A 24,873-nucleotide genomic window follows, 5' to 3' on the forward strand; every position below is an offset into this window, starting at 1 on the left:
TCGCCAGAAATTGGAGTCCAGAGTTGATAAGTGTCTGTTCCATGAGGTTGTCCAGGCACAAGGCTCCTTATGAAAAGTTGCTCCCAGCATTCTCCATGGCTTTGGTTTTCAACCTTGAGCATGTTTAAGAATAACTGGGAAGGTTTGTTAAAACACAGATTCCTGGGCCCCACCCCTAAAGGTTCTGATTTAGGGGGTCTGTGGTGAGGCCCAAGAAATTTCCTTTCTGACAGGTACCCAGGTTGTGCTGATGCGGTCAGTCTGGGGACCACACTTGGGCAGTACTGCTCTGGGTGCTTCCCTTACCTGCGAGGCCCAGGACAGCTGACTCCCTGACAGGGCCCTGTCTCGCTGCCAGGGAGGCTTGGAAACATAGTCCTTATTTGGGGCTGCCGTGTGCCAGGCTGCAGGTAGTGTTCTGTTATGGAAGCAAGAGGGGGCAGATGGTTGGGGCGGGGGGGCGACCGAAGTTTCTGGAACACCACCCACTGGTGTCCTCAGTCTGAAACTACTCCTGTGCTTGTCGGTTTCGCCATTGGCTAAGCCAACCTTCCTTAGGTTAGGAAGTAGGAATGGTATCTTGTGACAGGGGCAAGCCAGCAGGCAGTGCAGGGGGTGGCAGCCTCCGATCCTGAGGGCTGGTGACTAAACAGGCAAATTGCTGCTGCTACTTTGCTCATGGCTCTGAGGGTCTTGCTGCTTCCAGGCCCTTCCCAATAGTCAGGTCTGGCAGCCATTCGTTCTGCCACTTGGAGTCACCTCCTGATCTTAGAGGCCCCTCGGGGTGCGGGTGCGGGTGTCTCTCCAAGACCCAGCTTTGGGATGGAGAGAGTCTTACTGTGCTTCCTTCTCCCGACTTAACCTTCATCCACTCCAGGTGTGACACATCAGTGTCTATTTCCGGGAGAGCTTGGGGACAGAGGCCATTTGAACCCTGAACTGAGTTGGGCTGTTGGTCAGTGCAGCTCCTGATACCCTGGAGAGATCAAAACAAGTGGCTGCCAACCCCTGCTCTCTGCTCTTGTTAACTCATGGGGGTAAACCTGGGGAGAAGCAACGTCGCAGAGGCTTCCCTGGGCAGAGGATGCTTTCTCTGTGGCTTGATGATATGGGGCTTTATTAGGAGGCAGCAGACTCATTTTCTCATTCTGTCTTTCCCAGGGTAGCCTTTACATTTCCAAGTCCATTCTCCAGCCCAGGAAGGTGGAATGGCGCCCAGAAGCGTGAGTGGAGGGGAGCCGGCCTGGGCCGCGATGCATCGGCCGGGAGGTCGAGAAACATGATTTGAGTCTTTGTCCTGTCCCAGCCGATCCTGAGAGCCCAGGCAGGCCTTGCTCTCTAGGCCTCGGCTCCCACCTCAGTAAAATAAGCTGGTTGAGTCAAAGAATCTCCTGAAGGCCCCTTCCAGCCCTGATATTGTAGGATTCCTGTGTAATCCAAATGCCAGCGCACTGGGAATTGGCTTTATTTCTTTTTTTAATTTTTTTTAATAATTTTTATTTAATTTATTTATTTATTATTTTTGGCTACATTGGATCTTCATTTTTGCACGTGGGCTTTCTCTAGTTGCGGCGAGCGGGGGCTACTCCTCGTTGTGGTGCGCGGGCTTCCCACTGCGGTGGCTTCTCTTGTTGCAGAGCATGGGCTCTAAGCACGCAGGCTTCAGTTGTTGTGGCATGCGGGCTCAGTAGTTGTGGCTTGCGGGCTCTAGAGCTCAGGCTCAGTAGTTGTGGCGCATGGGCTTAGTTGCTCCACGGCATGTGGGATCTTCCCGGCCCAGGGCTCAAACCCGTGTCCCCTGCATTGGCAGGCGGATTCTTAACCACTGCACCACCAGGCAGGACCTGGCTTTATTTCTAAGAGGTGTCTTTCTGAGCCTGCTTGCTCAAGTTCAACCCCTTGGTCAGGCCTGGACACTGGTCCGTGGCCACTCTCCAGCCCGCTTTGCCCGGAGCTTCTCCAGGCTGGGCCGCCCCAGGTGCCAGCCCTCGGAAGGCAGAGTCTGAGGCACTGTCTGGCTAATGATTGACCTGGGCTCCAGCTATTCCTCATTCATGGGTGTGGGTGAGGAGTTGAATGTTTAACAGCACTTTCTGTGGGCTTTTTGTTCAGTGCCTGGAAAAGGGCGGTCAGGGTTGGTGGAATGCTGCCCTGGGGCTCCCTGGCTTGCTCCTGGGGCCTGATGGCATCAGTGACCCACACCTCAGAGGTGAGGCAGTGCCCCAGCAGAGTCAGGGATGTTCATACGCCCTCTCACATAACTTGAGGTTCTACCCTGTCGTGGGAGGGAGAGAGGGAATGTCTTAGATCAGTCCTTTCTGCCCCCAGAATTCCTGGAGCCTCTGTACCAGAAGCTCTGATCGAAGAGGTCACTGGGACAGGTGCCACCAGGGTGTGAAAGAGATGAATCAGGGTACACTGGTGTCCTGTTGGTGTATGTCAGGGACCTCACTGTGCCCTGCCCCATACTGGCCAGTGGAGGAGGAGAGGAGAGGCCTGTCCTATATCCCGGGCACTGACTTTCTCACTGGGAGGCCTAGAAAAAGTAATTCTGGCTCGGGCACTAGTCTGGCGTGTGATCCTTGCTTGTCAAGAATTGTCCCTGAGCCTTAGTTCCCTTGAGGTGATAATACCTCTCTTGCAGGATCATTGCAAAGGTTAATGAGGTGATATATAATGAGGTAATATATGTATTAGTACCTGTCATAGGTACTGGAAAAGGGAGAGTATTATTAGAGCACTAAGAAGACATAGAAAACATTTTAGGCCAAGTGCTGGTAAGTTCCAGAAAGGGAGATCATCGTTGTGGGTGGAGAGATCAGGGTGGGCTTCCTGAAAGAAGCGGGGCTCCATCTGGCTGAAAGGAAAGCCAGAATTGACTTAGGCTTAAGGAAGGCACAAAGGAGACAGGAGGACAGACCAGGTAGAGGGACTGTCTGAGCAGAAGTTCTGAAGATGGAAAGTGCTGAGGTATTGGCCTGACTGAGCTCCAGACATGCATTTCCTGCATTCTTTCCATCACACGGAGACCTCCAGGGACCTTCCGTTTTCTTGCCATGGCACAGCCCAGGGCGGTTGGCAGGCTTTAGCATCCCACAGTGATCAGCCCCACCTGAGATCTGAAAGAGCATCTTCTCCTCCAGTGTGATCTGCAGATTCTGATGGGGATTTCTTTTCAGCTTCCAGCTGAACAAGACTGGCTGGGGACTTGGTCACCATTAGAAGAGCAGCCCTTGATAAGTGCTATTTGAAGGAGAGGTTTCCTGGGGCTTCTAGGAGCTGGAGTATATACTCTCGCAGGTCTTCTAGGTTTGAAGGGACTGGGTCTTTCCAAAGGCATTTTGAACAGGCCCCAGGAATGTAGAGGCCCAGGGACTCCCTGCTGCCTTTAGGTCTTTAGTCTTGTGTGCCACCCCTCTCCCCACCTCTTACCTGGCAGGGCCTTGGATGAACATCTGTTCCTTTCATTACAGATACGGGTACCTTGTAGGGACAACCCTGGTGGGGACAGTGGGCAGCCCAAACAGGCATCCTGGATGAAGGGGCAGCTGCTGCAGCCCTAGCTGTGTGCCACCACGTGGGAATGTTGGACCCTTGTTGCCAGGTTTCCTGTTTTTCCATTTAAAACAAAATTTAAGTTGGAGAGTCTCTTTTGTGGCCTCACCCCTCCCCTCCCCACAACAAAATAAATGTTTGTGAACTACAAAACCTCCAGGGAGCCCCAGGGCCTGGGCAGCACAGATTGACAACCACGGATCCCTCGCAGGCTCACTCGTTTAACACATGAGGGAGAGATGCCCAGGGGAGCCTTGGGTTTGCCGAGGCCCATCCATCAGAGAGAAGCCGCTTTCCTAGACACCACGCCTCCCACCTCGCCTCCCTCCTCCTCTCTGCTCTCAGAGCCCTTTCCTGATTCTCAGCCTTAATCTCCATTCTGCCTGGGAGTGGCTCTTAAACATTTTGTGGGTATTTTCCTGTGATTGCTCTTTTGTGTTTATCTCCCCAGCTAGAGGGAAAGCCTGGTGCAGGTCAGAACTTTGTTTTTCCCTCCTGTGCTCAGGGAAGTCTAGCCCAGCACTGGGTGCCTCTCTGAGCCCAGGGGTGGAACTAGTGTGAAGCTAATGAAACTTAACCTTCAGGTTCAAGCCCCCCCACCCTCCAGTCACTTGCATGTGGCCTTTGCAAGGCTGTGGGAGAGGCCCTGGCAGTGAATTCACAAAGTCATAGTTTTGTAGAATTTGCAAGAAAGTGTTCTGCATCTAGGGTCTTAAAAGGGCCCCTAAAATTATATAGGCTTCAGGCTCAACAAAACCTGAACCTCCCTCTAAAGATGCTGTGAAAACTCAGCAGTTGGCTGGGGTCCTGCCTTTTGGACAGTGGGCCCTTGGCTTGGGAGCAGGAAGTGGGCGGGTCCTGAGCCAGCCCTGGGAGAATCTTGCTGTGTCACCTTGGCCTGTCACTTCCACTCTCTGGTTGTCAGTTTCTCCGCTTGTGAAATCGGAGCCGAGGTGGGGTGGGCGGGAATGAACTGAGTCATCTCTAGGGCAGAATGATCTCTGGTGTCCCAGTTGCTTGGTGTTGGCTGGCTGGGTGTGATTGCCCCACCAACCCGAACATCACACTGCCCACCTTTTCCCTCCCAAGAGCATTTGCATTGCTGGCTGGGTGTGCCTGGCCGGCCATCGGGAACCCACTCACAAGCCCCGGGTCTCACCATGGTGACTTTGTTGACTGATAATAATACAAGCAAGCAAAGCTTTACTGAGTGAGCTCTTATTCCCAGACATGTAGGAGACGTGAGCACCTGGTCCCTCCCTTCTCGGTGGAATGGTTTTTTCTGTGGTCTTGGTTTATTGCTTCTCTTGCTGACTGAGGTAGACTTGTGCACTGATCTCTTATACAAAGAGAGGCTTTTCAAAGAGGACACCATGGAAAGATGTGGAGGGAAGGAGAGAAGCAGTGGTCACTGTATGTACTTGCTTTCTATTGCTGCTGTAGCAAATTATCCATATTTAGTGGCTTAAAAACACACAGCTTTTTTTTTTTTTTTTTTAAATACCATTTTAACCATTTTTCGGTCTGCTGTTTGGTGGCATTGAGTACATTCATATTATTGTGCAACCGTCACCACCATCCATCTCCAGAACTTTTCATCTTCCCAAATTGAAACTCTGTCCCCATTAAACACTAACCCCCCACTCCACTCTCCGCACCCCCTCCCCACCCCGGCCCCCGGCACCACCATTCTACTTTCTGTCTCTGAATCGGACTACTCCAGGTGCCTCATAGAAGTGGACTCATAGAGTATTTATCTTTTGACTGGCTTATTTCACTCAGCATAATGACCTCAAGATTCATCCATATTCTAGCATGTGTCAGAATTTCCTTCCTTTTTAAGGCCAAATACTCTTATGTATATACCGCATTTTGCTTATCCATTCATCTGTTGATGGACATTTGGGTTGTTTCCACATTTTGGCTGCTGTGAATAATAACTTATGTGAACACTGCTGCACAAATATTTTCGAGTCCTGCTTTCACTTCTTTTGGGTACATATGCAGAAGTGGAATTGCTAGGTCGTACGTTTAATTTTTTGAGGAACTGCCCTACTGTTTGCGGCTGCCCCATTTTAGCACATGACTTTACTGTCGTACGGTTTTGTCTCACGGGTCTCCTGGTGTTTGTTGTCAGGGTTATATCTTTTCTGGAAGCTCTAGAGGAGAATCCATTTCCTTGTCTTTTCTAGCTTCTAGAGGCCGTCTGCATTGTTTGGCTCCTGGCGCCCTTCGTGCATGGATGGAATCCCTCTCAAGCTTCTTATCTCTTTCTTTTCATCTTTATTTCTCCTCATCCTTTCCTTTCATCCTTAACATAGCAAGGAAAGGACTCATGGGTCCACCTGGATAATCTAGGATACACTCCCCGTCTCAAGGTTGGTAACCTTGATCACATCTGCAAAGCCCCTTTGTCATGTAGGGCAACATAGTCACCAGTTCTGGGGGATCAGGGTGCAGACTGTCTGTTGGGAATATTTTTGACAGACCTACAAGGAACCTGATGGTGCCTTGATCGTTGACACTTTTTAGTGTCGCTATTCCATCTCCAGCGCTTGGGTTAGAGTTTGCAGGAAATGGAGGGACTTGAGCGCTAAGTCTGGGACAGCCAGGAGGCCTCCAGTACTCTGGGACTTGTGCTTGATTTACGTCTGCTAGTCCTGAGAAGCCCCTTCTGATCGGGTGGTGTGATTGCCAGCAGCTTCCCCATGTGGACGTGGTGAAACTGACAGACACAGACCTGCCTCCCCCAGCCTGAGCTGCACTTAGAAACAAACCACGGTTTCCGTATTTGGGGAAGGGGGTATTTCCTTAGGTCCTGGCCACACCTTGGACTTAGGTGGGGGGATTTTTCTTTCACTGCCACTGTGCCTGTCACAAGAACCTTGGCGACTACAAGGACCGCAGCCTGAGCCCCCGTCATGTCCTGGGCCTGGTTGTCAGCCAGATACTGACACCATACCTGGGTTCACCTGCTTCCTCTGTGGCCGCTTTCCACTCCTCAGAAATCCTGAATCGGGGTTGGCATTTGACTAAGTGTTGGCTCTTCCAGAAGCCTGTTTGGTATGGGCACCTGTCACAGGGGACTCTCCCGATGAGCTGGAGTGACCCAGGTTTGCCAGGGCTGTGCCGTGGAGGAGTTAGTAGAGAGACCTCCTGTGAATCTCCGTGTCTATCTGCAGGTACTTTTCCATGAAAGTGTTCCCTCCTGCCTCGCTCCCTCCTCACTCCTTCTCAGTTCCCACGACCTGGTCTGGAAAGGCAACTGAGAGCAGAGAAAATGGTTTCTATCAGGGCCGGGCCCAGAGTGGACATGCTGACAGTAGGGCTGGAGCTTTGTGCAGGCTGAGGCCCTGCTCCCGGGCAGGTTTCTTTTCCAAAGGCCTTTTCAAAGGTGCTTCCTCCTCCATCCCTCCCACCCCCTTTTTTTCCTGGAGCTTGGACCAAGCCTCCAGGGCACCCAGGCCTGCAGCAGGGATGGAAAGAAAACATTGCCAGTTTCCTGTTGGTGGTTTCTCCTCGGGGAGATTGGAAAATCCACCACAGCCCTTCCCATCCAGGATCTGCTGCTGCACTGGGCTTGGTGTGGGAGAAGGAACCAGCTGACTTTACTGCTCCTGTCCTCTGCCCTTCTTCACACCGTCCTGACCCCCAGCTTTCCACCCTGTCCCCTCCCTGCTCCCACATTTCTCATCCTGTGTATTATCAAATGGCCCAGGGTCCTCTGGGACCCTCTAATCCTGTTTGCTATTTTATGTTGGGGAAACTGATACAGTGAGAGGTTAAATGATATCGTGAGAACATATTTGATGTTAAACTATTACTATCTACGTTTAACAGATGTGGAAAACTGAAGCCCAGAAAGGTTAAATAACCTGCCCAAGACCACACACCTCTTAGGGAGCAGAACTGGGATTTGAACCTGGGCCATCTGGCCTCAGAGTTCATGTTCCTCCCACCACCCTAGACTGCCTTTAGTGAAATACGCGGGATCACGGTGAAACCTGGTGTCCTGCTTCCTAATTCTATTGTATTCCATCAACCAGTGTTTTTAAAGTTTTGGTCTTTGAAATACTAGTGTCTAGGGCCGGTGGGCTCTGTGAGGACGTACAGCGTAGGGGTAAAAGCCCTGAGCTTTGGAGCCTGACTGCTTGGGTTTGAATCCTGGCTTATCATTTACTAGCTGTAACCTAGGGCAACTTGTATAATCTCTCCATACCTCAGTTTCCTTATCTCTAATACAGAGATCATAACCTTAGTATTTGTCTTATAGAGTTGTTGTAAAGTTCTGTTCCATGTATAGCACTTAACACAGTGCCTAGTACATAATAAGTATTTGATAAATGTCAACTATTATTATTGTTGCCTAGTAAGTTTGCGAAATTGAGGGAAAAAGTTAAGCAGGCACCTTTGTTACAGGACTTCTCAGAGCCTTTATTATGCTATTAAGTATTGGCACTTTTCCAGAAGGGGATGTAATAGGCAGCATTTTCCAAAGTTTTTGGACAACTAATCTCTTTCTCTTTTTTAACTGGGCACCTGGTAAATTCTCAACTCGTAAGATGTAAGTTGGTGTCGGGGAACACAGTTCAGGAAGCACTGAGCTCTACATCATGCTGCCTGTTTTTGCTTGGCAAGGCTGAGCTGGAGATGGGAGTCCAGGCTAGGCCTGAGCAAGACTTTGAAGGACTGTGTGTGGCAGAGCTTGGGCTTTGCCAGGCTTCTCTCCTCCTGTCCCTGTAGGTATGGGGAGAGGGAGGTGGTGGGAGCCGAGGTACCTGAGGGTTTCTGGAACCTCCTGGCCATGAAGAATGTCCTTGGCTGACCGCAGTTCAAAGCAGTCATTGCACTGTCCTTGGAGGAGGGGTCTTAAAGTAGGTCACCAATGGCAGGACCGGTTGGGACCACCAAACAAGCCAGCCCAGCCCAGGTTGAAATGGTCACAGGTTTTGCAGTATGACCCTCTTAGGGAAAGGCAGGCAGGCTTTGCTCCCAGCAGGCTGAGTGTTCTACCTTGGACCCTCTCCCCATGTGTTTGTGACTTGAGTAAGCGGTGTCCCTGGCATATTTTGGCTCCAAAACCAAGGTGGTTAGAAACTAGATAATCTTCAAGTTTCCTTCCAGCATAGGCATTTAGGAAGTCTGTAAATCTAGGATTGGAGTGAAAACCTGAAGAGGTGTCCCCTTCAGGAGTCCAACTAGGAAGAGCCCCAAGAGGTGAAGCCCCCTGTCACACCCGAGGTCTGGGGAGGTGAGGGCCTGGCTCCAGGTCACTGGTCGGGGCCCTTTTCCGTATTAACATTCTTGGAACTGACTACCTTAAATAGTCTTGCTTTGGGCCCCGTTCGCGCCCTGCTCTGGGTTGTTGCCTCCCAGCAGTGACCCCGGAGAAGTGGGCAGTGTGTGGCGGTCAGGAGCTGCTCAGACCGGCCCAGGGCTGGCTAACCCTTCATCTCCCAGCAGCCAGGTACTGGATGGAGGTGGGCCAGGAAGGCATGTGGCTGACCGGTTACACCTTAGCCTGCCCAAACCTAGCTTTGCACTGGAGCAAGGAGAGTTTGCAGATAAGCAAATTTCTTTCTCGTTTTTTTAAAAAATTATACGTATATGTATACACGAACATACATAAACTGTATATATATACATACATATATGCATTTACATTTGTGTGTGTGTATGTGTGTGTGTGTGTGTCTTGTCTTGAATAATACTTTGGAAACTGCTCAGTGGTGACCTTTGAGTAGGGGATTAGAGGGGAGAATGAATTTTGTTTCTTTGTGCCTTTCTGTTCCATTTGAGTTTCCCTACAATGTGTTTGTATTCCTTTTATTTTTTATTTTTAAATGTGATTTATTTTTTAGAGCAGCTTTAAGTTCACAGCACCACCTCCGCCACTATCATCACGCCACATCAGAGTTACAATTGATGAACCTATATTGACACAGCATTATCACCCAAGGTCCGTAGTTTACATTAGGGTTCACTCTTAGTGTGGTACATTCTATGGGTTTTGACTAATGTATCCACCATTTTAGTGTCGTACAGAATAGCTTCACTGTCTTAAAAATCCTTTGTGCTCTGCCTATTCATCCCTTCCTCCCCCTAACTCCTGGTAATCACTGATTTTTTAACTTCTCCACAGTTTTACCTCTTCTAGAATGACATATAGTTGGAATCGTGCAGTACATAGCCTTTTCAGACTGGCTTCTTTCACTTAATAATATGCTTTTAAGGTTCCTCCCTGTCTTTTCGTGGCTTGATAGCTCATTTCTTTTACTGCTGAATAATATTCCATGGTCTGGATGTACCACAGTTTATTTATCCATTCACCTTTTGAAGGCATTTTGGTTGCTTCCAAGTTTTGGCAATTATGAAGAAAGCGACTATAAATATCCATGTACAGGTTTTTGCGTCCATGTGTGTCTTCAGCTCCTTTGGGTAAATACCAAGGAGTGCTGTTGCTGGATCATATGCTAAGAGTAAGTATGTTTAGTTTGTAAGAAACTGCCAAACTGCCTTCCAAAGTGGCTGTACCATTTTGCATTTCCACCAGCAATGAATGAGTCCCTGTTTCTTCACATCCTCGTCAGCATTTGGTGTCGTCAGTGTTTTGGATTTTGGCCGTTCTAATAGGTGTGTAGTAGTATTTCATTGTTATTTTAATTTGCAATTCCCTAAGGATGTATAATGTTGAGCATTTTTTCATATGCTTTTTTGCCATCTCTATGTATTCTTTGGCAAAATATCTGTTCAGGTCTTTTGCCATTTTTTAATTGAGTTTTTTTTTTTAATTGAAGTATAGTTGATTTACAATGTGGTGTTAGTTTCAGGTGTACTTTATTGTTGAGTTTTTAAGAGTGCTTTCTGTATTTTGGATAACAGTCCTTTATCAGATGTGTCTTTTTAAACATTTTCTTCCATTCTGTAGCTTGTCTTCTCTTCCTTTTATTTTTAAAAAGAAATCAGCAAGGATCATCTGAGCTGCATGGTTTAAACTCGACATTTAAATTTTCACATAAAAACAGATTGAGGATTTAATGTTAAAAAACTAGCACAAATAAATACTCTAGTCCCCAGACTGGGAAGGCCAGTGGAGAGGTCATCCCACGAAAGCGTCCACCCTAGTCCAGGCCCTCTTGGTTTGCTGCTGAGCACTGGGGCGGGAGGTCTCACGGCCGTGCAACTTCTGGCCCTGGGAGATGCGTCCAGGTCTCTGCCTCCTCTCAGTGTTAGCCCGCTGTAAGCTGTGTCCCCACCTGGCCCTCTGGGGAGGACAGTGCTATATCCTTGTATGAGGCATGGCCCTGCCACCATCCTTTTTCCTCCATGTCCCTGGAAGTCAGGCAGGACACCAGAAGATGTGCATAGTGCATCACCCAGCCCTTATTGCCATCTCCCACTGTTGGGGTGGGGGAACAAGAAGACTCCCCATTGTGGGGGGTGTGGCTAGGTCAGGGTAGTGAGGTGCCTCTTGTTCTGGGTGATTTTGCCTCTTCTCCCAACACAACAATTTCTAGATTCCTGTGTTTGGGACTCTGGCTAGGGCCTTTGCGGAGCCCTTGAAATTGAATGGTATTCTTGTGTACATGTACACAGTTTTAGGGAACAGGGCATTTTACAGTCCCTGAGAAGCCCCCTATGTACCTGCTGTATGCTTTCAACATTCACCTAGGAAACTGAGGCTTGGTCTCATGGGATCCTGGGATGCCCAGGTTTGGTGTTTATCCTCGGAGCTTACTGCTGGGAATAAAGGCTAGATAGAATAAGCTAGAAAGTGTCGAAGTATCTTAAAGGAAAGTGTGTTTCCTAGAGTGTGGAGCACAGAATCAGTTACATCAGAACTTCTGCAGGACCTCCCTGGTGGTGCAGTGGTTAAGAATCCGCCTGCCAATGCAGGGGACATGGGTTTGAGCCCTGGTCCAGGAAGATCCCACATGCTGCGGAGCAGCCAAGCCTGTGCACCACAACTACTGAGCCTGCGCTCTAGAGCCGGTGAGCCACAACTACTGAGCCCACGTGCCACAACTTGAAGCCCGCCTGCCTAGAGCCCGTGCTCCACAACAAGAGAAGCCACTGCAGTGAGAAGCCCTCACACCTCAACGAAGAGTAGCCCCCACTCGCTGCAACTAGAGAAAGCCTGTGCGCAGCAATGAAGACCCAATGCAGCCAAAAATAAATAAATTAAAAAAAAAAAAAATCCCTGGAGATGGGAACGGGATGCTTGTTTATATTTCAGATTCCTGGACCCTTTCCAGATTGAAGGGCCCAGAATGACTGGGACCAAAGCCTCGGCATTTTTAGCAAGCTGTCCAGGTGATTCTCACGTGTGATGAAGCAGTGCTACAGAAAGTGTGCTCCAGAGTCAAGGAGCCTCAGCATGTTTGGGCCAGTCTCAAACCTACCCTTGCAGAGACTATGGGGGCAGGACCCAACAATCTGGGTTAAAACAAGTCCAGCAGGTGATTGTTTTGCAGACTGAAGTTTGAGAAGCACCAGTTTAGCCAGAGAGGGCCACAGCTGGATGAAATCAGGCGTACAGGTGCAGGTAGATGGTCCCAGTGAGGAAGGAAGGGTGGTATTTGTGCTGCATCGTGCCCCAAGAGAAGCAGGACCAGAGGCCGGAAGTTCCCTGCAGGCTGGTTTCTAGGAACTGGAGCAGTCCCCGAAGAGGCCAGCTGCCTGCGGCACTTGGAGGCCCTCTCCAGTGAGTCCCGAGACAGAGTGCTCTGACCAGAGCCAACATGGAACAGGGATGTGCCCAGCCTGTCAGAATCCCGGCCTGTCCACTGTGTGAAGCATCCCACCCAGGCACCTTTTTTCTTTCTTAAAGGGCAGAAGTAGAAGGAAGGCATTGGTCAGCACAGAAGGTGTGATATTCGTAGATGCCACAGAGAAAGCAGATCTGCAGGATTATAACCCAGGGGGTTCCCTTCTGTCGTGAAGAGTGAGGGTTGGACAGAGTTGGGAGGGGAAAATGAGGTCCCCCCCACAAGCCCTGCCCGAGCTCCCCTCTGAATCAGGATATGGCACCCCAGCGTGCCAGGCCAACTTCGCCAAGGACAGCGGACCCTGCTGGTGGCCTCTTTTGAGAAACAGTGGAGGCCGGAGTTACCCAGAGACTGGGCCATGAGCAGATTTCTTAATCTTCAAAAAAGCGGGGAAGACTGTAGATGTTGGGAGTCAGAGTTGCGTGCTGATCTAGGACATGTGGTCGTTGGGAAGGGGCGAGGTGGGCACTAGGGCATCCGAAGGTCGAACCAGGCTCTCCCGCTGCCTTTGCTTTTCTCCTGGGGATTATTAGACGGTTAAGCTGTAGGGCTCTAGGCACGCGGGGGACGTGTTAGCATTCTCGTTTGATGGAGGCCCTCTTTGTACCGTTGTGAACAAGACGAGGAAACAGGTGTCGGGCTATGGTAGAGTTAGGTGGTCTGGTAGCTGGTTGAACGCCTGTACCCGTGTGGTCCTGGATGGGCTGATGTCGGGCTGGGAAGTGGTCGGCAGCGACAGTTCAGGAGTGCTCTTTCTGTATCACTCGCCTGGAAGAACGCAAATGCCATGCTTTCCCAATCGGTGGATATAAAAGAAAGCTGAGAGAGAGTGCTAAGATGCTTGATGTTGGTCAGGATGGCAGGAGATCTTAGTAGGCTAGAGAGACGATGGGCAGAATGGAAGAGAGAAATTTAACAGGAATCAGCATCCCGTCTCCGTTGTCCAGAACACCCAAGTGTTACCCATCTGGGGAGGCGGGGTGTGGGGGGGGTTGGGGGGGGCGGAGCTACTGCCCTGTGCTCTCCAACCACCCCGGGGGCCTTTGGTTCCCAAGAGAGCGCAGAAGGAGAACAGAGTGGGTCGCAGACGCGGAACCATTTCAGGCAGGAAACAGTGGGAGAAAAAGTTCTTTCAGAAGAGGGGAAGACTGGAGGTGGCCTCTTGGGGAGAGGCGAAGATGGGGGGCCCGGGGGCATCGTCAGGGAACTCTGGGAATGAGCACCATCACCCTGTGAGCCGGCTGAGGCTGGCCTGCGGTCCTGCCCCAGGCCAGGAACCTTAGCAGTCCCTTCAGGTCCGAGTCCCATGGTATATTTATATAATAATGCCAACCCCAGGCTCAGAGCCGGGCCGCCTTGCACTGAATGGACCCTGTGTGAGTTATTCAAATCTTGGAAGAACAGCACGGCCTCAAGTGAGCTCAGAAATCCCCACCTGAATTGGGCCTTTTTTAAAGTTGTTTTTTTTAATCGGCATACATGCATGTGGCAAGAAATGCAAATGTAAACAGTGAGCTTCATTTCTATTCCAGTTTTCCCCTCCAGAGGCAACCAGCGTTACCCAGTTTCTTGTTTAACATTCTTGTTTAACATTCCAGGGATGGGGGGGGGGGGGGGGGGGGGGTGTGTGTGTGTGTGTGTGTGTGTGTGTGTGTGTGTGTGTGTGTGTGTGTGTGTGTGTGTGTGTGTGTGTGTGTGTGTGTGTGTGTGTGTGTGTGTGTGTGTGTGTGTACAGTGCTAAATTTGTACATTTTCTTTTTTTAAAACGAAGTTAGCTTAGCATACACACAGCACTACACCTTGATTAATAATGGTGATCATTTCAAATCCCCACTTACAGAGCTGGCTATTTCTAAAAAAGCTACAGAGTATCCCTTGTGTGGATCTGTTTGATTTACTTAACCAGCCTCTTGCAGGTGCATAGTTGGGGGTTCCTTCTTGCTGTTGTGGCAGATGCCGCCGTTTAGTGTGTCTGGGAAACAGACTTCCAGAAGTAGAGCTTCTGAGTCAAAGCGTGTGTCATGTTTAATTTCTGCATCTCTGTATTTTTAGCTGGCAAGTCAGCATATTAGTGAGGGTGAATATCTGTAGTTCCTTTTCTGTAATTGTTTGCATCATTTGAGTTTCTATAAAGGTTGTTGGTCTTTTTCTTATCATAAAACATTTTTCCTAAATGTGTCACTTCTCTTGTCTTTATGTTGTTTTCGTTACTTGTTTCTTATGCAGAAATTTAATTTTATCTTTGGGGATGAGGGCTACTTCTTATGCTTAAACTTTGGTCTGGCTGAAGTTTTATTTTGGCGTATGGAACAGGGTAGTATCCAGCTTTTTTGTTTTGTTTTTCCATCCGACTGTGGATGGGCCTTTGGACTCATTCCCCAGGGAGGTGATCTCCAGAGACAAAGGTGTCAGGAACACAACTGCAGCTCCCCCTGTTTTTCTGAGGGCTGGTTTCTCTTTCTTCCATCAGAAAGTTCCTGGCCCATCCATCGTTTGCCTCCCCAGGGTATCTCCTCACCAATGACGTCTGAGGGTTCTGGTAGATGGGTCAGACTGAAAGCAGCACCACTAGGGACCTCAGTCAGCACATGACAGCGTGCTTGGGAAAGGGCCTTTGGCCCACACCACAGGTCGCCAATTCTAGCTCTCTCCAAGGTCACTAGGCCATCATCTGGCCTCCCATTGCAGTCACCTGTGGACCCACTGACCCAAACAAATTACCATGCCCACAGAGCTGAGAACCCAGACCCACCCCATGGGGACCAGTGGCACCTTAAGGAAGCCCTTCAGCTTCCTTGAAAGCAGCATGCCTAGTTCGCCAGTGTAGCTGTGAAAGGCAACCAGAATCTTGTAGGTGGGTAACAGCTCTAGAGCAGTGTTTCTCAAAGTGGGGGGGGGGGGTCCTTGGACCATTAGCATCATCTGGGAACTAGTTAGAAATGCAAATTCTGGTTCTACTGACTCAAACCCTGTGGGTGGAGCCCAGCAATGTGTTTAACAAGCCCTCCAGGTGGTTCTGATGCACACTGCAGTTTGAGAACTAGCTTGGGACCCAGCGTGGGAGGAGGAGCAGCTAACCTAGGGTCAGCAGGTGTGATTGTTAAGGGGGCCCACAGGTTTCCTCACTCTCACTGGTTGTTGGGTGCCTCTCAAACGGCAGCAGCCACTGATTAGCAAGAGTAGGCAGGTTGCCTGACAGTGTGTGGTGTTACGGCGGATCTGTGTCCCTCCTGGGCAGTTCAGCTAACATGAGACACGGCAGAGGGATGTGTACAGAGAGGGGCTTTGTGAGAACAGATATCCCACCATCAGCAACAGGTAAGAGCTCTAGGTTCTGGCCTTTCTCCTTCCCTTACTACTGATCTGCAAGTCGCTTACCCTTTCTGAGCTCCATCTGCCCCATCTGTAGGGACAGGATTGTACTCCTCACTTGTCCTGATTCCGGATCCTGGATCAGATGAGCCTTCCTGAGGTCTCCCCTTGTTTCTAGGAATGATGATACCATACCCGGTTCCCTTGCCTGGTGAACCAGAGGTTGGAGAACAAAAAGTGTCGTTTGGGGCAGAGCCAATTTGGAGGCCGCTGTGTATAGCTTGGGGTCTGTAGGTTGGGCACAGGGAGGTAGGGGCTCTGGCTTTCCCTGTTGCTGGATGGATGGTGATAAAGAAGATACAGGCAAATAGACCTGGACCCCCCTGAGAATGAGGTGGGAGAAGAGCTTCACACATGCAGCATCCCTTGTCAGCAGAAGTGGGAATGGAGCTTGGGTGAAAGGGGTTTTCAGGGAAACTCACTGGTTCATGGGTGGTGAATCCCATAATGCCCCTGGTTGCTGTTTCTGGCGGGGGCCCAGCAGGTACAGGGTGAGCTGGGCTGCCCGCCACGGGTCAGGCCTGATGCAGCTCCTCCTGCAAGGGCCAGCTTGCGGCTGACACTGTTCTCCGGTGAGACTGGTGAGAGCCCCCGGCAGAGCCTGAACACACTTTCCTTTTTCCTTTCAGATCTAACCATGAGCTACCCAGGCTACCCACCGCCCACAGGCGGCTACCCGCCAGCTGCACCAGGTAAGAGGGTCTGGGGCAGGCGGGGGTGGGAACGCCCTCTCTGCTCAGGGCCCAGGAGTGGAGAGGGGAGGAGTGATGGTGCTCTCCAGTTATTTCCTTGCTCCCTTCGGACCCCCACAGTGCAGCCAGGCGGGGGAGGGGCTGGAGAAGAGCTTGGACCTTGGGGCCAGGCGAGGTCAGGGTTTGAAGCCACTTCTGGAAAGCCAGGACCAGGCCAGGCCCCGATCTCTTGCCTTATTAGCTGATAGCAGCAGACAAATGTGTACCGTTCTCTGAGACTCAATTTTCTCCTTTGCAAGTGGCTTCAAGCATCTCCATCACTGGGCTGGCCCAGACAGGAACACGATAGCCAGGTAGAGCCTCTGGCTCAGTGTCCTCTGGAGCACTGCTAGGTGACGATTGCCCCTTGTCACTTCTCTTGCCCTGTGCTCAAGGTGTGTGGTTTCCCAGCAGCAGGGCCCCTGCAGAGGGAGGAAGTGGAGGCAGTTGCTAAGGGTCAGACGTTACTGCTGCAGCTGCTCCTGTGGCCCGATAGCAGGGAGGCTGCGCCAGCTGGTCAGGCACCCGTGTCCTACCACTGCCACCTCTGCCATCACCTGAGCAGCAAGAGAGGGAGCAGGCGGGCGATTCCGGGACCGTCCTGAGTATCCCGGAGCCCCGGGGCTGGAAAGCCAAACACGAGGCCCTTCAGGGCCTTTTCGCTGTCGTGGACAGGGCTGCATCTAACAGGCCAGCAGCCCGCAGGATGATGCTAGCTGCCTGTCATGGTGACAGCTGTAACACATGAATGCTCACCGGGCTCCCAGCTAAGCCCTGCCCGGCATTAACTCTCTTAATCCTCCTCACAGCAATTTGAGGCAAACACTAATTATCCCCACTTCACCTGAGGAAACTGAGCCAGGGTGGTTGAGTGCCTTGCCCCGGGGCACATACCCCGGTCCCGATGGTTTCAGAGCTGGGGGTCTTTACTGCTGTTCCCCTGTTGTCCTCCTGACAAGGACAGGTGTCTGTTTTCCATAACAGAGCCCTGTCTCCCTCCGTCCTGTCACCCTGCCTCTCCCTGCCCCTTACAGACTTGTGATGACAGCACACAGCCAGATCGGCAGGACACCCCACCCCGACGCCCACCCGCCCCCTGCCGTGGTTCTCCATCACTGTGGACTCTCAGTGATCCCTGAGTTTGCCGCTGCCCTGGGCTTGGCACAGTGTCCCCGAGTGACCTGTCTTTATGTCTGTACTCCCACTCCATGGGGGTGAGCCCAGGAGGGCAGGTCTGCCCTTGGCCCTCCTACCTTAATACCCCACAGAGGGTCTTGGGAGTGTTTGCTGAACACCGAATTGAAGGTTCCCTCCTCCCTTCCTCTGGCAGCGGGATCCGGCTAGACTTTGTTGCCCGAGTGTTTTCCGTGTGGTCTATATAGGACTGTCCGCGGCTCTGCTTGGCTTCCCCTCCGACCACCTGGGAGCTTGATGTCTCTGCCTTGTCCTGCTGGGGAACCGCGGGGGCGCCGACAAGCTTGATGTTGCTTTCAGGTGGCGGTGCCTGGGGAGGTGCTGGCTACCCACCACCCAGCATGCCCCCCATCGGGCTGGATAACGTGGCCAGCTACGCAGGGCAGTTCAACCAGGACTACCTCTCGGGAATGGTGAGTCCAGCCCTCCTCCTGGGCTGCCCCGGGGGCCACACCGGCGTGGCCAGAGGGAGAAAGGCTGCTGGCTTCCGTGGCGTCAGGGTGTGTGTGTGTGTGTGTGTGTGTGTGTGTGTGTGTGACATGATGGTGTGTATCTGTGGGCGCCGAGGACATGATGGTTTCCATCAGGGCTCTCACCGGCGTCAGGGTGTGTGTGTGTGTGTGTGTGTGTGTGTGTGTGTGTGTGTGTGTGTGTGTGTGTGTGTGTGTGTGTGTGTGTGTGTGTGTGACATGATGGTGTGTATCTGTGGGCGCCGAGGACATGATGGTTTCCATCAGGGCTCTCACCGGCTCCTGCATCTTGATTTTCCCGTCTGTAAAATGAGCGGTGGGGGAATGCATTGGGCCACATGGTCTTCCAGGTCCCTTTCAGCTCTGGGGGATTGGGTAGGGGTGGGGCCTTCGTGGAGTATGCATCGAGCACCTTCTGTATGAGCTCAGCGTAGGGATGGAGGGGTGGGGGTGTGCACCTGTGTGTGCGTGCATGTGCCACGTGCAGGTGGCCACACGCGTGCGGGGGCTGTTGGTGCACGTGGATGACTCTCCTGGTTGGGCCTGGCAGCAGGTGCCCGGGAGCACGGGCACACATGCAACTTTTGTTGATTTGCTTGTAAAATAGCATACTTTATCATCTAAAAACAAATGTATGCTCAACGTAAACGGTGTAACCACTCCACAGTCTAAATTTGTGCCAGGCCCATTCTAGGCACTGGAGATAGAAAAATCCCAGCCTGGGAGTACTTACCATCCACTGGGAAGAGACAGACAGTAGCATAAGGAAACGGTGTGGTGTTAGAGCGAGTGTGGGTTCTTCGGGCACAGGGCAGGTAAAGGGGGTCACCAGTGCAGGTAGAGGGCGTGTGGGACAAGGTGGGTGGGCAAGGTGGGCCTTGCTGAGAAGCCGGTGGTGCTCGGACTTGGCTTGAGCTGAGTGTGGCTCCTGGGTGCCTGCTGCAGGGCTCAGGGCGGGGAAGGGCAGATGGACGGAGTATGGCTGTACCCCTCAGGGGCTGTTAGTCTAAGGCTCTTGCTTCGTGGACTTTCAGGCTGCCAACATGTCCGGGACATTCGGAGGAGCCAACGTGCCAAACCTGTACCCCGGGGCCCCTGGGGGCGGTTACCCTCCCGTCCCCCCGGGGGGTTTCGGGCATTCCCCTTCCGCCCAGCAGCCTGTTCCTCCATATGGAATGTACCCGCCCCCTGGAGGAAACCCACCCTCTGGGATGCCCTCATATCCGCCATACCCAGGGGCCCCTGTGTCAGGCCAGCCCATGCCGCCCCCTGGGCAGCAGCCCCCGGGGTCCTACCCTGGACAGCCGCCCATGACCTACCCTGGGCAGTCGCCAATGCCACCTCCGGGACAGCAGCCGGTGCCAAGCTACCCAGGGTACTCTGGGTCCGGGACCGTCACCCCTGCTGTGCCCCCAGCCCAGGTGAGTGCCAACTTTGTGCTACTCTCTGTCCAGTCCTGGCTCCAAGGGCCCGAGACATGTGGCCCAGTGTCCTCTGCCAACAGGGCTGGGGACCGTGCAGGGGACGGGGTGGGGGGGACTAGGTCCTCCAGCTCTAACTTGTAGTTTTCAGTGTCACTTTCTCACAGACTCCCCATCCCCTGTTTGTATGCCTGAGGACCTAGGGAGCCACCCTCTTTGTCGCAGCTTGTTAGATGGTCCCTGTGGGAGCTGGGTCTGAATGCCTCCGGGTACTCTTCATTCGTCTGGTGTTATTTACTGCCTGGGTTTTGTAAGAACTGGTCTCAAGGCCTTGCCCAATGGCTCTTAGTTTTCAATCCCCCGGATGTGCCCTCCCAGACTAGCTTCAGAGGATTCTTAAAACCAGCTCCTTTGGGTAGGGAAGATTGTTGGCAGTTCTTTCAGGGCTGCTCTTGGCTCGTTTTGGAGAGCAGTTCATGTTTGCAGAGCCTAGAATTCATTGTCATGGTTACACAGCCAAACCAGCCCAGCACAGGGCTAGTGGTATGTGGTTGACTACTATTTTTAGTCAGAGGGTCCATTCCCCTCCCTCCCTCACACCCACACATCCCCCTACCCCTGCCCTGCTCTGCACCCTCCCTCTCTGCCTTCCCCCTTATCTTTTCTCTCAGCTTATCTCCTTAACTCTGTTAAAACCAGTTTGTACTAGATAATCCACCAAGGGAGAGTTTCGGCAGGAAAAATCAAGTTTGCTTGGAGTGTAGCTGTCATGTCAGGAAGGAGTCCAGCAGGCAAGCGGGTCGTAGAGTCCAGAAAACAGTGCCGGGAAACAAGAGCTAGTCCAAGAGGTAGCTGGGCTGCATGTACCATCGTGAAGGCTGGACACCTGCATCCCAAGGGAACACCTGTTTCTAGTGTGCACAAAGGTGGACTAAGCAGGCCCGTTAGGGAAGCCCTGATGTGTGCTGTAGTGCTGAGGCCTTGAGGAGAGGCCGCACCCCTGTTCCCGAGGCCTCCCCTTCATCAGGAGCCCGGGCCCAGGCCCGGAGGACCCAGGCATAGGGTAGATTTTCAGCATCAGGACTCAGCTCTAGGTGGGCTCCTAGCCACGGGAGCCAGGCAGACGTTTCAGTGCCAGGACAGGTAATGGTCACGTTAGGCCGACTCAATGTCGAGTCCCCTGTGCTGTTGATTGCAGGCTTCTTCAGGTACCCCAAGTTGTAGAGGAAAGGTTATTTCCAGAGTCTGGGGCAGGCAGTCTCACATCTGGGGGATATAGCATGCTTACTGTCTGTCTGTCTGTCTGAGCAGTTCGGAAAGCGAGGCACCATCACAGATGCTCCTGGGTTTGACCCCCTGCGAGACGCCGAGGTCCTGCGGAAGGCCATGAAGGGCTTCGGTGAGAGACCCCAGGTGGCGCAAGTCCTAATCACCCCCCGACTCCCTAGGCAGTTACACAGTGGCTCTGTGGGCTGGGGTCGCTGGGTGGAGGCAGCCTGGCCCCAGTGGTGGAGGAAGAGAAGGTGGATACGGGGGTGCAGTTGGGATGCCCAGGAGAATTGGAAGACCCAGGCCAGGAAAGTCTGTAGCCACAGAGCATCCCCACGACCCCCAGCCCTGCCCATTCCCACCTCTCCTTCCTCCAGGGACTGATGAGCAGGCCATCACTGACTGCCTGGGGAGTCGCTCCAACAAGCAGCGGCAGCAGATCCTCCTGTCCTTCAAGACAGCTTATGGGAAGGTGAGTGTTGGCGAGATGGGGGTTGGGGGGTGTCCCTCGTGAATTAAGGCATATCCTCTAGCACAGCCCTACTCCTGCTTTTCCTTGGGGCCTAGTGGGCCTAGATCTCCTGGACAAACCATAAGGCACATTAGGGCATTTCCTGCTGGCTCTCAGCTGATGGCATCTTCTGGAAGCAAAGGATGCTCTGGAGGAGAAATCCCAGAGTCCACAGGGTACGGAGGTTTGATGAGAGGCGCCCAGGAATCTGGGTTCCAGCCTGGCTGTGCCACGACTCACCAAGACCATGGGCAAGTTATTTCCCTCTGAAGGAAGAGGCTTTAAGTACTGAACAAATGCAAGGGGGCCGTATTTTGATTTTGGGGGCTTTCGGATCTTTAGAAAGGTAACCACTGGGTACATATAGGCTAGTGTTCTGGCCCGGTGCCTCTCCTACTTTAATGGCAATGAGTCCCCTGGGAATCTGGTTTGAATGCAAACTCTGATTCTGCAGGTCTGGCTGGGGCCTGAGGTTTGGCTCTTCTGCAGATGCTGCTGGTCCCTGGATCTGGGATATTGTCCCTATTGGTCACCTCCTGTGGATTCTCAAAATAGGTTTTGTTTGTTTGTCTGAATGTCCAATCAGGATTTGATCAAAGATCTGAAATCTGAACTGTCAGGAAACTTTGAGAAGACAGTCTTGGCCCTGATGAAGACCCCGGTCCTCTTTGATGCTTATGAGATAAAGGAAGCCATCAAGGTGTGTACGTGGGCGTGTGTGTGTGTGTGTGTGTGTGTGTGTGTGTGTGTACACCTGTGTGGACATACAGCCCCGGGAAAGGCCTGGACCACGTGGTGTGTCTTCGCTCGCTTATTAGCTACTGTTGTCAGCACGGCTCCTGGACCCTCCCGGTTGGAGTCCAAATGCTGTAGAAAGGGGAACTTCTAGTGGCTCCCCCAAGAGGCAAATGAGGCGTCATTCGTCATCAGGGAGCATCTAAGTCTCTCCACCTTAAAAACACGGTGGGAGCTGGGGTTGCAGAGGGAGCTAGTGATGCAGTGATAAGAGTGGGAGGTGTGGATGGTATCCTCATTCATTAGGACTCTGTTGTTAGCAGATAACAGAAACACACTTGAGGAGCTTAAGCAGAACAGCAGCCTGGCTTGGAGAGGGAGGGGGCCGGGCAGACTTTCTCTCTGGTCTCTGCTGCTTCTTGAGTGTCTGCTTCATTCTTCCATCTGCTTCTGTGCCTCTCCTTCCTTGGCACAGCATCCCTGTCGACCCCTCTCCATGTACCTGTCAGAGATCCAGCTACAGAAGAGGCCAGCTGTCCCTTGGTTCAAATTCCAAATGGGGGCGGGTTCTGATGGGCTTCGTTTGGGTTTAGTATCCCCCTAGTTCAATCGGTTATGACCAAGCGGAGGGTCCTGCACATTTTGTACAGTCCTGTGGCTCCCAAGACCCCCAGCAGGTGTCCTGTGGAGGGGGAGGGGCCGCACCCACAGACAGGGGAGTCCTTGTGAACAGAGCAGGTGCCGCAGAAGGAATCTAACATTCCTCAGGGGCCTGATAGGCACAGTGATTCTTCTTGCCCCCACGAAGATGTTACCTGAAACTGGGTTCGCCTTTTCGTGGGTGTCAAGAGACCCAGCCAAGCCAAAGAGAGAGACAAGGAAGGATTTATTAACTTGCAGCAAGTAAGAACATCGGGGATCTTTCCCAAAGCCGTATCTCCCGCAACTGCAAAATTGGGGAAGTTTTAAGCTAAAGGCACATGCATATTCATGAAGGGGCTTGGGTGGTCCACAGAGTCCAAACTTGAAAAGGTCAACATCATCATCCCTTAGGTTCCAGTTGATTTGGTGGTTGAGTGCCCAAGGGGGTTTAAATGCTGCCAACAGCTCAAGAAAGTGCTTCAGGCTAGTCTTTACCATTGAAACAGAGCTGGGAGTCTGTTTTGTTATCTTTCCTGTTGTTCTTTTGTTCCTTTAAGGGTGAGTACTGTGGCCAGGCTTAGATCACAAGATAGCTTAGGCTAAAAATGGTTTCTCTTATGTCAAGAAAGCCATTCCTGGTTCTTTTGCTCCGGGGTCACCCTACTCTGTCTGCCGGCAGTATCACTTCCATTTTATGGTCAAGGAACCTGAGGCACAGAGAGGTGAAGTGACATGCCCAAGGTCACACAGCTAGTGACCAGCAGAACCAAGATTCAACCTGACATAGAAACCAGGCTACTGACCCTGTCCTCTGCCTCCTCACTGTCCCTGACTCGGTCATCTCTTCCATCCTCGATGTTGTTGCCTTCTCCTAGGTGTCTCCAGATGCTCCACGGTCCACACTAGGACTCACGTTTTCCCACATGTCATGCTCTCGCTTTAAACCCATTTTCTCAGTTGCTTCTCATCTCATTCATGGGCTGAACTTGGAATAAAACAGATCCAGGTCCACCTCTCAACCCCACCATTTACTGTGTGGCCTTGGAGAGGTTACTACACTTCTCTGATTCTCAGTGTCCTGGCGGGTGGAATGGGGATGATCCTTCCCATGATCTCTACTTATCACCGAGTTGCTGTTATTACTGGTACTTTCCTGGGACTGCAGAGGGGAGGCTGGCTGCTTCAGGCCCGGGCAGCAGCAGCAGCACCATGGGCGGGTCCGTGTCTGTGGCCTCTGTCTCTGGGGTTCGTGCCCTGGGGGATCCTGAGTGCCAGGGAGGGGGCTGTAACCAGCCTGTGCTTTGTTGTGCTCTCTGCCTCCCAGGGGGCAGGCACTGATGAAGCCTGCCTGATCGAGATCCTCGCCTCCCGCAGCAATGAGCACATCCGGGAATTGAACAGAGTCTACAAGACAGGTTAGGCTGGCCCCGGGGCCCTCTGCCCCTTGCAGATCCCTGTGCTTTTAGGACCTTGGCCACACCCTCTCCCAGGGCCTCTCTTCCTTCCTGGCCTCCTTATCTCCCGCCACCCCCGACACACTGGGATTCCCTCCCAGACCCAGCCCTGCCTGCTGTTTACACAGGAGCAGGTGACTGAGGTAAGGGAAGGCTGGGGAAAACCTCCTGGGCGTGGTTGGGGCCAGGTCAGCCTGGAAGTCACAGCCCCTCCTGATCTCCGGTTGTTTGTTCCTGGGGGCCATGTGGGCCACCTGTCTCCTCATGCCAGCGCCCACTGTTAACTGTGTGCAGTGCGCAGCTTGGTCCACTGGGCTACAGGGTGGCCCTTTCCTGTGTCTCCCTTTTAGAATTCAAAAAGACCCTGGAGGAGGCCATTCGGAACGACACGTCAGGGCACTTCCAGCGGCTCCTCATCTCTCTCTCTCAGGTACCTTTCCCAGGGCAGAGATCGGGCCCACAGCAGGGAGAGGTGGATCTCTGGGCCATGGGGAGGAGGAACAGGGCGGGAGGGGTGCGACTCCAAGGAGTGACCTTGACCTCACAGCCTGCTTCCTTTCAGGGAAACCGGGATGAAAGCACAAACGTGGACATGACGCTTGTCCAGAGAGATGTGCAGGTGAGTGTGATGGCCGCTCACCTGGCTTCCTGAGCAGGGGGGTATCTTCCACTTTCTTGTGTCACAAGGGAGGAGTTCTGGGATTGAAAGAGCAGCAGATAGGAGTGGATTCCAGATGCTGTGAGTTTCGCA

General features: G+C 52.3%; 1 protein-coding gene across 2 annotated transcripts in view; it reads left to right on the forward strand.

The window, feature by feature from the left end:
• The window catches only part of ANXA11 (annexin A11), a 39,937-nt gene that overhangs the window by 6,310 nt on the left and 8,754 nt on the right, over window positions 1–24,873 (forward strand). For both annotated transcript variants that reach the window (XM_068547978.1, XM_068547979.1), the window contains exons 2-10: window positions 16,325–16,387; window positions 17,921–18,033; window positions 19,125–19,511; window positions 20,823–20,910; window positions 21,158–21,252; window positions 21,878–21,991; window positions 23,993–24,083; window positions 24,473–24,552; window positions 24,685–24,741. In XM_068547978.1, coding sequence (XP_068404079.1) covers window positions 16,333–16,387; window positions 17,921–18,033; window positions 19,125–19,511; window positions 20,823–20,910; window positions 21,158–21,252; window positions 21,878–21,991; window positions 23,993–24,083; window positions 24,473–24,552; window positions 24,685–24,741 — 1,080 coding nt within the window. In that variant the 5' untranslated portion in view covers window positions 16,325–16,332. The remainder of the gene's footprint in view (window positions 1–16,324; window positions 16,388–17,920; window positions 18,034–19,124; window positions 19,512–20,822; window positions 20,911–21,157; window positions 21,253–21,877; window positions 21,992–23,992; window positions 24,084–24,472; window positions 24,553–24,684; window positions 24,742–24,873) is intronic.

The sequence above is a fragment of the Eschrichtius robustus genome, chromosome 7, assembly GCF_028021215.1.
Source record: "Eschrichtius robustus isolate mEscRob2 chromosome 7, mEscRob2.pri, whole genome shotgun sequence".
NCBI lineage: Eukaryota > Metazoa > Chordata > Mammalia > Artiodactyla > Eschrichtiidae > Eschrichtius > Eschrichtius robustus.